The sequence below is a fragment of the Thermobia domestica genome, chromosome 12 (genome assembly GCF_964235325.1).
Source record: "Thermobia domestica chromosome 12, izTheDome1.hap1.1, whole genome shotgun sequence".
NCBI lineage: Eukaryota > Metazoa > Arthropoda > Insecta > Zygentoma > Lepismatidae > Thermobia > Thermobia domestica.
Genome location: NC_137465.1, coordinates 116,675,960 through 116,688,363, shown reverse-complemented (window position 1 = coordinate 116,688,363; position 12,404 = coordinate 116,675,960). Strand labels below are relative to the sequence as shown.

General features: G+C 36.4%; 1 protein-coding gene across 1 annotated transcript in view; it reads right to left on the bottom strand.

Moving 5' to 3' along the window:
* Positions 1-12,404, bottom strand: part of LOC145666086 (uncharacterized) — a 44,015-nt gene that overhangs the window by 18,896 nt on the left and 12,715 nt on the right. The window contains exon 2 of the mRNA XM_081733180.1: positions 9,041-9,289. Coding sequence (XP_081589306.1) covers positions 9,041-9,289 — 249 coding nt within the window. The remainder of the gene's footprint in view (positions 1-9,040; positions 9,290-12,404) is intronic.

The window sequence follows — 12,404 nt, the reverse complement described above, 5'->3', positions numbered from 1 at the left end:
TACATGCCCCAACTGAAGATAAGGATGACGATATAAAAGACAGTTTTTACGAAGAAGTGGAACGGATATTTCACCAACTCCCGCGATACCATATGAAGATTCTATTAGGGGATTTCAATGCGAAGGTAGGACGAGAGGATATTTTCAAACCGATTATAGGGAACGAAAGTCTGCATAAGGAAAGTAATGACAACGGTGTTAGACTCGTGAACTTTGCAACATCCAAAAACCTAATCGTGAAAAGTACAAAATTCCCACATCGCGATGTTCATAAATACACTTGGACATCACCAGACGGAAAAACACACAATCAAATTGATCACGTTTTAGTAGATAGAAGAAGGCAATCTAGCATAATTGATGTCCGGTCGTTTAGAGGGGCTGATTGTGACACTGACCACTAGCAGAGAAGAGAAAACAGGCAAAATTACGCTGGCTACAAAATCCGAAAGAAATAACTACACAAAAGTTCGCAGGTATCAGCCGGGAAACTTCCAAAACTTTTAGAACAAAGAAACGCGATTTTCTGAAAGCTAAAATTAAGGAACTTGAAGATAATAGTAAAAATAAAAACGTCCGGGACATGTATAAGGGAATCAACGAATTTAAGAAAGACTCTCAACCTTGTGCTTATGTATTAAAGAAATCTGACGGTACAGTTCTCATTGACACGGATAGCATCTTAAATAGATGGAAAGATTTCTTTGACGATTTGCTTAACACGCAACCAAAAACTAGTGTGCGTGCAGAAAAGGTGATACACACCGCAGAACCGTATATTCCAGAACCCAACCGAATAGAAGTAGAAACCGCTATAAAGAAATTAAAGAAACACAAATCTCCGGGTGTAGATGAAATTCCGGCTGAGTTAATTTTAATTAAATTAAAAATTGTGGAACAAGATACACAAACTCATTCTCCTTACCTGGAACAAGGAAGAATTGCCACAAGAGTGAAAAGAATCAATCATTGTTCCAATTCACAAGAAAGGCGACAAAACTGACTGTAATAATTATCGAGGTATTTCTCTTCTGTCAACATCCTATAAATCCTTTCAAATATTCTGTTAGCAAGACTGACCCCATACGCAGATCAAATTATTGGAGATTATCAGTGCGGATTTAGACGAAATCGATCAACTATCGACCAAATATTTACCATTCGCCAAATACTCGAAAAAAAGTGGGAATACAATACCCCGGTACATCAATTATTTATTGATTTTAGAAAGGCGTACGACTCGGTTAGGAGAGAAACATTATACAACGTTCTTACAGAACTTGGAATACCGAGAAAGCTAATTAGATTAATTAAGATATGTTTAAATGAATCCCAAAGTAAAGTCCGGGTAGGAAAATTTTTGTCCACGAGCTTTCACGTCGAAAATGGCCTGAAACAAGGAGATGCGTTGTCGCCATTATTATTTAACTTCGTTCTGGAATACGCTATAAGGAAAATCAAAGATAGCAACCAGGGCCTACAGTTGAACGGTATTCATCAGGTTATGGCATATGCTGATGATGTAAATTTAATAGGGGATGATAGGAGAACAATAGAAAGAAATGCAGAGATCTTATTAAACACTTGCAAGGACATGGGTTTAGAAGTAAATGCAGAGAAAACTAAATACATGGAAGTGCGTCGGGACCGGAATACAGCAAATTATGGATGCTTTAAAATATTAAAGAATACTTTTGATAAAGTGGATAATTTCGAATATCTAGGATCAATATTAACAGAGGAAAATTATATTCACGAAGAAATTAAATGTCGACTCAAAGCAGGGGATTCGTGTTACTATTCGGTTCAAAATCTCTTGTCGTCGCGAATTCTGTCGAGGAATTTGAAGCTTAAAATATACAAAACTATAATTATGCCTGTTGTTCTGTATGGATGCGAAACATGGTCACTTACTCTGAGGGAAGAACATAGACTGAAAGTATTTGAGAACAAGATCCTGAGACGAATATTCGGACCCAAGAGGAACGTGAATGGTGTAACGCCCCCATCCGTAGCCTAGCGGACAAGGTGGGAAAAACCAATCCAGCCTGGCCTCAGAAGGGGCTTTACACGAGCAAGCATCCGGATAGCTCAGGCTGTTGTTTCAATTCGGAAATCCAGAGGAGTAATAGTTCACAAATTAACAGTAAATATGTATATATATATAAACAAATAACAACACAACCAATTCAGGAAATAAATGTTTATTACAAATAAATTACAATAATTAATCTGTCTTCTCGCTGCCAAGTCAAAATCTGGATTCAATAAATATTTTATTTCTCAGTTTGAGAAAAGAAAAAAATATTTAATATAATTCAAAGAATGTTCGCTGAATTGTAAATCTTCAAAAATTGAATAATAAGCAAATTCTCCAGTCAAGTCAGGAACCTCTGAAGTTTGACGCAAATATTCGAGGCCAGTCAAGGACCTCTCACACTTAACTCTAATATGAACACTCAAGGCCAGTCTAGGACCTGTCTTGTCTAGTACTAATATATTCCTTTCTTTAAAAATAAGAAATAAATTCGTACCTTTAATCGAGTAAAGATTTCCCTTTCTCTCAAACCGAAGAAAAAGTTTCATAAATTCTTATCATAAAAAGAAATTATTTTTATTAATTTGTCGCAATTTAGTTTGAAAACAGAAAAATTCCCGACGAAAAACAACCGCAAACAACTTTGCTATACTCAATTGAATGCGTTGCAACATCGAAACATCTGAAACACAAACCGGTCAAACATACTCCAAACACCACGAACAAGTCAAACGAAGTTTACTTTTTTAAAAAAAAAAGAATCAAATTTTACTATTAATTCTTCAGCATTCAAAAACAGCATTAATAAGCCTTTAGGATTTTACTCTTTGAATCAGAAACACGAATTTCAGACCTGTAATGAACATAGGATGAATAGCACATTTCATAGGTTTCGGGTACAAATCCCTCCACCTTTGTTCCCCTGGATTTGCCGAGCTTATTCACGATAATTATTCCACTGAAAACCTAACCAAATGGAGCCAACAAGACAACCCACAGAATACACATAAAGACGTAGACAGACAATCTAATAGAAAAATTGAAAATTAACTCACCTCTGAAAATCCACGTTTTTACCTCAACTTTCAGTAGTTTCTCTGCCCTCAATTGTCTCGGACTCTCTTATCAAAACAAGAATATTCCACTGTAAGGTGAGGTTATGCTCAGGATTCAATTTAAATGATCTCAATTCAATTAGAAACTCAATTGAGAAAATGGGACGTAGATCCACAATTTCCCACATTCACGAAATCGAGAAAAAAAAACGCAGACACAATTATAATTACGTGATTCTGATTATTACTCATGCACCTTTCTGCAATTTGCTTGCTAATAGAAGCAGAGAGAACTAAACCAAGCCTCCCTTCCAACACTTTTATCAAATTTCCAAGCAACACTATTTTCACTAATTTTTCAAAAATATGCAAATACACTAAATATTGCAGAAAATGAAATATCACTATAATCATAATCCTCACTTGTAATGGATATTCTTATTTCCTTCTATAACACACTCTTCTACAAACGAAGACTTCAATACAAGAAACGTGAACCAACACGAAACGTCCATTTAGATTTATAATCCATTCGAACAGCTTAATCCTTCCAGATGTTACCCGTTCATACAACACAGCCCAAGTGAGCTAGTGATGGGCACTATCGAATGAATACTATCGAATTATTCGATAGTTTTGTACTATCGAATGTATTCGATAGGCCCGACAGACTATCGAATGATTTTTTTTTTCTTTGTAGAGGCAAACACTTGAGCTTAACTATCTGACAGACTGCTTTCGTTCTCCAGACCAGACTATCGATAGTTTACCGTTAGGCGGCCCTGCTGCTTTGCTGTATGTTAAAAGGGAGAAACCAGAAGTGTTATTATCCCCTATTCCGGCCACGTGAATGAATGTTTCTGAACAGCAGCGAGTGAATTCCAGCCTGTTGAAATGTTTCGTACTAGATAGTTATATTAAGACATCAGGAGCCGTAGTGTCTTTCTATGAGGCCCTGAAGAAGGCTTAATATCACTACTAGCTTTTCGCTACCGAATGAATTTCAACCAATAGCAGACTGTTAAAAACTATCGAATGAATTTCAACCAATGGCAGGCAACGGAGAATTGAGGAAATAAGTGACTGCATACATATGCTCATTTTACAACGTTATCGTGTCACCAGAGGAGAGAGGGGAGCGTATAATTCCGCTTCAAGTTCCATGGGTATTGCATCCCGAAAAGAGATGCCCCGATCTAAGGGGAGAGTTAATTTACCCTACGTGGACAACTGTCAGCTAATCTCAGCAATTTTCAAGCGCGCACCAGTTATGATAAAGATAAAATATATGTAGTATGTGCTGCGAAGAGGAAAATCTTGTGATTTTACTTACCGTAATTAAAATTTTGAAAATACTAATCTTTCTTTCTTCTGGAAATATTATAATTTCGTAATTGGACTGAAAATATTTATAGGTTCTTAACTTAGTGATGTTTAAAATATGTTTCTTAGGGAATTTAAAGTAGAAATGAAATCTAATTTAATGCTCAACAGTTATGCCTCTAAGTGGAAATTCGTTTTTTTTTTTTTTTTTTTTTTTTTTTGCATAGTATTATGAGATAAGCGGAAGGTTGGTTAGCGCAAGGGACATTATGATACCAGTGGCTTGAGGACACTTTCTGACTGCATACACAGTCATCATATTATTCTTAGGCACTGGCCCAAATCCTGGGGGAATGAAGGGAACATGTCCCCCCCCCAATAATTCGATTTGAAATGTGCTTTTTTGCGAAAAATGTGATTTTTGTCCGACTTCCTTCCAGTGTTGAAGACAACTCTGCTTCCCTGATCCTCTACAGCAGTGGTTCTCAAACTTTCCGATAACGCGGACCCCCTGTTCATTCGGAAAGTGAGCTGCGGACCCCCTGTTCATTCGGGAAGTGATCTGCGTACCCCCTTGCAATGCTAATTTGAAATTTCTCATGCTATTAAAAATATACTAATTAGAATTATTACTGACAAGAAAAAGATCCAGAAAAATAATGCAATAAGTAATTTATTCTAAAGATACATGATTGTTTCCTATTGAAGGAAATTTCAATTGAAAATACGGTAACTTTCAAGACTAAAAATCATTTTTTTAAAAAGGAAATTCACTTGATAAACAACGTTCTCAAATCTGTGAGATCACTAATGTGAGAAATGAAATTCTTTTGTGTTTCTCCATAATTGCATTGAAATGTGGAATAATTTTGTCACCACCAATCTTAGGTCCGATTCCATATTAAGACGATTTCGCTTTAAAGTTTTAATACTGCAAAGAGCAGGAAAGGTCTGCTTGCATAAGTAAGTGGTAGGGAAAGGCATCAAATGTTGCAATATCTTTTTAGACAACTCTTTGTACTGACAAATCAATTTGAGTCACCAATTACTCGCAGTGGCGGATGTAGGAACATATTTTGGGAGGGGTTTCTCATATTTTTTTTATATTTTTTTAAATACCAGAATTGGAGGAGGATTGATGTTTATAAGCATAGAAATGAACAACATTTACTTTTTTTTTTTTTTTAATGTGGAATTGGTGGTAGTACTGAGAACTTTCCGCCACTTGAAGTTAAAATCCATGAAATTCCGAGGCATCGTACAGTTAATGTACAACTGCTCTTGAAAAAGTGCCCTAACAAAGAAGAAATCTCTCTCACTTGAAGTAGTCCTATATAACGGTTGACTAGGCTCAGGGCAGAAATTTAGTAAAGTAGGAAAACATTTAAATTTACACACGTAGGTGTAATTTCTAATTGCTTTCTTTTTAGTAACTGCTTTAGTAACCGAAAAAATACTTCTTGCCTAACAGGTGTGAGTTCCATTTTATTACAACACATTTCAATTTTTAGGAGTCACGGACCCCTGGCTAGATTCCACGGACCCCCAGTGGTCCGCGGACCCCACTTTGAGAACTACTGCTCTATACTATTGTTTTTCAACTTTATATCGTAAATATTTAAAACATAACTAGAAAAAAAGGAATGATCGTAGCCTCCACCCCAATGTTGAAGACAGAGTTTTGCCGATAGAGGTTTAGCATCATAAGCTATCTGAGTAGACAAATATATATATAAAGGGAAAATAATGAAAATTAAAAAAAAATAGATATTCTTTATCGAGTTGTCTACTCTACACACAAATACTGTTGTAGTCCCAACAATTAAGGAAATTGCAATCCTTATTTCAATTCTACCACGTGGCCCTGCGTGGTGTAGTCGCCTTTGGTGCGAGCGGTCCCCGGTTCGATCCCCGGTGGGGTCACTCGGTCGAAAATATGTAACATCTTTTTCTGGTCAGTCTGAGTGAGGTTTTTCCTGGTTTTCCTTAGTAAAGAGTGCTTCAGAGAAAAAAAATCGCCAAGCAATCTTTGCATTCTCGAAATGTATTTTTTGTTCCACTTTTACTGTTATCAATAATGTGTTTGATATAATAGCATGAACATCATAAAATTAAAAAAAAAAAAAAAAATAAACCGGAGATTGGGTTGAATAGTAGCTGAGGGAAAAATGTTATAAACACTTCAAAGGAGAAACGAATTTCTTTAGTCGCCGACCTTTCATTCGAACGACGCGGTACCGCGCTTCTGCTTCTACTTGTAAACAACGCTCTTCCCTCTTTAACCGTCTTGTTAATTTGCGGACCTCTCCCTAGAGACTCCAGGGAGTCTAGTCCAGTGTACATTTGTCAGTCAGACTATCGAATGAATTTTTAGGTAGCAGAGAAGCACGTTAAGAACACGATATTTGAATGAATGAAAAAACTATCGGACTATCGAATAAAAACTATCGATAGTTCAAAACAACTATCGAATGATCATTCGATAGGAAAAAGTATTCGATAGTGCCCATCACTAAAGTGAGCTAGCCGTGGCCAGCTACTTGCGGCCGCAAAGCCGTGACCATGCGCAGTCAACGACCAGCGCATAAGCCAAGACCTTGATATTTCTCGGTTACGAAAGGCAAAGGAAATCTTCTCACAAGCGTTATTTTTACATTTAATTCTTTCTCTCTTAAATTTTTAAAAAATTCGAAGATGATTCTTTTATATAAACTTATGTCTCCTGCTGTAACACATAATATTAAATACAATAATAGTAATTTTACCATTTTTCTTATCGAAGATTTTACATTTTTTTTCTTTTTTTTTTTTCCTGTGACTTGTAACGGGCACGTTACAATGGGGAATGGCGGAAACTTCATAACGAGGAACTACATAATTTATATGGTTTACCCAACATTGTTAGGGTCGTCAAGTCAGGAGGCTTAGGTGGGCGGGTCATGTAGCTAGAATGGAAGAAAGTTGAAACGCTTTCAAAGTCTTGACTGGAAGACCAATCGGAAAACGACCATTAGGAAGACCTAGGCGCAGATGGGAGGACAATATTAAGATGGATCTCGCAGAGATTGGAATACAAAGTAGAAACTGGATGCAGTTAGTTAAGGATAGAAGTCAGTGGAGAGCTTTTGTGAACGCGGCATTGAACCTCCGGGTTCCATAGGCCATAGAGTTAGTTAGTTATGAGATAAACTTGTTTCAGCTACAACACAAGACACTGATTCATTTAGTTGTGTCTTCTGATATCGAAAAAGGTAACAAATAAAAGAAAATATTTGATTCGTTTTACAATGAGCACACAAGATGGCACTTGCTGTTAGATCTTACTAGAAGTGCTCAATTTTATGAAATGTTTATTTGAATGTGTAAAGTACTTTAAAGTAACGATCTTATTACGAAATAGTTATATTGCTTGAACATTTTTCATGTTATGTTTCACATTTTATTTAAATATTAATTTACATTTAAGGAAATAGATTTGGAGAAGAAACTTGCGCAGAACGCTATAATGCGTTCTTGCCAAATTTGTACATTTAATTCCTAGATTCTAGCGTTGCAATTCGAGAAGTGGAACTTAGCTGTGAATTGCGGTAAGGGTCGAAAACTAATTTCTCCGGTAAGTATCCAAGCAGAATTCCATGATTACTTCCTTTATTATCTGGCACCAGTAAACACTCGACAGTACCTGGCAACGTAGCACTATTCAAGCAGTGTTTAGCATAGCACCGAGAACATCTAGTGATCCACCTTAAGGTCTACCTCCATACAGGCTCATAGGTAGTGGGTGACCTGGGGGACTGGGTCCTACTAGTTTCAGTCTCCCTTATACTTCCAGTTGTCTATTGTTGTCTATTGGCAGAGACGTAAATAAAAATGTATTTCGGAAGAGATTTAAAGCATTTCGAGGAAGATCAGTATTCAATAAAAGGATAAATTATATTAAAATTTGTAAAATTTTTCCTGAAGTTAGAATAAATTCACAGAAAAGTCAGGATTTCGGGGGTCCAAACCCCGGGACATACATGTACCAAAATAAAAAGAAAAGAGAAAAATCTCTTTCTTTTTTCTACCGAAAAAAGAAAAAGAAAGGGGATGCAATTTTTCTTTCTTTTTCTTTTCCTTTTTCAAAAAGAGAGAAAGAGAGAGAGGGAAAGATGAAAGGAAAACGAGAAGTGCTCTCCCTCTCTCTTGTTTTCTTCTTTTTATTCTTTCTTACTCAGAAAAAAAAAACAGAAATAGGAAGAGAAAAAAACCCTTCTCCCTACCTTTCACTTTTGCTACGGGCTTCCCTCAGTACCAAGTTTAGTTAAGATCGAAGGAGTTCTGTAGATCACGTATGAGATAATATTATTCTTATGATTGAATTTTAAAACGAAAAGTCAAATGAAGAATCGAAATTGAAATAAGGAGCCCAAGTGTACTTTATTAGGATTAAGATACTCCGTGTGTAAGGACTGATTAAATGCGACTCATTATAACACCACCATTCAAGCAAGATTGCTCCGATATGAGGCAATACTCTGACCCCTTGTAGTAGAAATATACTAGATTCTTGATGGAAGTAGAGCATTGTGAAAATAGGCATAAAATATTCTTAAGGACTAACAAATAAAGTTACTAAACTTACCATCAATCACAGATTTAAACGGCGATTCTGAATTCTGTTTAGCATAGCCAACAAAGAACGATCTGCCAGCGTAGGAGCTACCTGCATGTTCCTTCCAAAAGGTCGCCATGATTTGGCCATCTCCAGCCGATTGAAAATCAGCTAAATCTGATCCATCAGCTTGGCATTTTGATCTTGCTGAAGAAAAATCCTTGTCCATTGCGTAAATTTTGTACAATTGAGAATTAGGCGCACAGATGAAACCGCTAGCTGTCAAGAGAAAATAATGCTTAAGTGGGTTCATCAAACGATAACCAATTCAAATTACACTCAATACTAATCCTATCGTATTACATCTGTGTGAAAGTAATCTTTCTGAATGTAGATTATCGTCCGTCATTGATCTATGAAACATAGACAGAATCTTTTTAGTCGTATCTGAAAAATTGAGAATGAATGATCACATATTAGTCATTAGCGACCCGCGACGTATTAATTTACAGAAATTGAACAAAATGATTGATTTGGTGGTGGTGATTTTAGTTTAGCGTCCCGTTCAGCAGCGAGGCTATATGAGACGTGGACCTACTGATTAACGTGGAATCCGAACCACATGAGCTCCCGCCGGGAAAACAAAATGATTGAAAAGTTGTGAAAATGATATTAATGATCTCTTTGATGATGCAATATGGTAGGGTAATTAATTGCATATTAATTTTGAAACTTCAATCATACTCGTTGGAATCATTTTTAAGAGGATAATGCGAAGTAATTATGCACGTTCTGTAAATTTTTTCTCGATTTCTCCCAGTGAATCGAAAAATGCCAATGTCGGCAATTTCAAATTGATGTATGAAATTTTACGAAAATAGCTAGATCTGAAATTTTAATTTTCGATTTGTTTTTCATTAAGTAAAACTACACTTATTAAGGACGTAAGGGAAAATAAGAAAGCGTAACGAAATTCTTGAAAACCTGAAAATTAATCATTCCTTTGAAAGGTGTAGCAGCTTGGTCCATGCACGTAAGGGCGAACAAACATCCAAAAACAAATTTCTGATGTAGGAGCCATTTTAAAAACGTGAATGAAGATGTTCTGAAAATGCCAAATTCTAATTTATTCAGGACTACAAACCCTTCACTACAATATTATGATTGTTTGGAAATCTTAAAAACTATAACACATTACATAGGTTCTAGTAAAACTTGTTACCAAAACATCAAGACATATATATAGTTCAGCAATTAGAGGATAACTAATTGGATTTAGTTGACTAAGAGCAAGGATCTGTTCAGAAAGTTTTAAGGAGTGTCATTATGTGAAAGAACCTTTACTATAATGACTTAGAAAATGTGATAAAATGATCTTAATCTAGTGTAATTTTGAGGATGTAGATCCTGAATCCCCTTGCTATTAAAATAGTAACACACTTTTAGTTTTCATTTTTGAATAACAAGAAACTAAGGATTACTTGAACTATGTTCGATAATTTTACTTATTTTTGTTGTTTGCTTTACAGGAAATAGATCCTTAGGCAAAGGAAGGTGACGATGGGCTACGGCAGACTTGTCAAATCTTGTTTGAGAATTAAAGTGGCACGTTATCTAAAGTGAGTTTAATGAAACATTCAGCATTTTATTAGCTTTTTTCTCTCTGCTGATCGAAATGTTCAATGAAAAATTGATACTTGATTACTAGGTTAGTGGAAGACTAGCTCGGGAATAGGAACTAAGTACACGGTTCTGATTGGTTGCCATTATCTGTTTCTTGCCACGTAGCATAAATATAGCAGAAATCAAACGCTTGCTGCTGTGGACGAGCATGCTGGCGCTACGGGCTAGTCGCTTTCGGAGTGGGTGCAAACCCGGCCCAAGGAAAGTTTTTTAATTTTTAAAAATTTTTTCATAACACTTTTTCATTACAATAAGATGAAAATAATCTCAAAAATGTGATTTACTTACTTTTGTGCACATAAGTAGTAGGGGCCGCGGTGGCTCAGTGGTAGAGCGTTCACCTCTGGTGCTTGGGGTCCCGGGTTCGATCCCAGCCCCCGCCAAGTGAACTTTGTGGTGGACAAACACCGTGTGCGTGGGTTTTCTCGGGGTTCTCCCGTTTCCTCCCACTTTCTTCATTCCACCATTTCATCCATTTCTCATTATCACCGTCTCCTTTAGCCTAACCGGCATAACCGTGGGACGTAAAACTCAAAGATTTCATTTCATTTTACATAAGTAGTAATAGTAGTCGTAGGAGGAGGAGAAGGAGGAGGAGGAATAGGAGTAGAAGTAGTAATAGCAGTAGCAGGAGGAGAAGTAGTAGGAACAATTAGAAGTCCCGCAGGGCTCGTTTTGTTCCACCTTGACCCCCATTATATAAATTTTGTGACTTAAAACAGCTGGCTAGGGTAGTGCGTAAAACAGCTAGCTAGGGTAGTGCGCAAATAAAACGTCCTTCCGGGAGTATTATTCTCCCGAGCGTGTCATGGTTAGTGGCAGCTCCAAGTGCGTCATTATATACTTTGAGAGAAACAAGGTCCAAACACGATCAAAAATTATGAAGCCTAATATTTCTCAATATGAATGGATCGTCCACAACTCTAATTGTTATTTCTTTTATTTCCACATCAATTAAGAAATATCCTCTATAGCCATGTAATGAATTCTCAAGATGCTACAAAATATCCAAAACCTCCAAATTATTATAATTGCCAACTCAGTCAGTTCAACTCATCGTAAAATCATCAAACTTTTTATTATATCTACACACCCAGCAAATCTACACTATAAACGAAGCACATTTTGCCACGTCCATGCATAGTTACTATTCCCTAAATATTTCCTGTCCAGGGAATAATTTAGTTTCCGGGGGTGGGGTATAATCAACAACGAAACATATAGAATATATATATCAATCGATTCAATTTGACAAAACAAATCGATCGATACCGATTTTAACTACTTCCGGCTTACTGAGCCTAATTTAGTTTCCGGTGGTGGGGTATAATCAGCAACGAAATATATACAATCTATATATCAATTGATTCAGCTTGACAAAACGAATCGATCGATACCGATTTTAAGTTCTTCCGGTTAACCACTTCCTGTTTAGTAAGCCTAATTTAGTTACAGAGGATGGGGTTTAATCAGCTGTTATTTATTTTAAAGTAGTGCAGAACTTAAATCAATACAGACAAAAGCATTCGACCCAAGTATGGTCATTTGGAGCAATACCGACACCCTAAGGACATTGGCACTACTACAAGATTGTAATGAATCAGTAAAGAAACGAATTATAGCCCATGGTTAAGTATACTATTTCAACTACTTGACAGATACAATACATGTTACACAGAAGCAATACTGTATGTGACTGTGGAACCTCAAT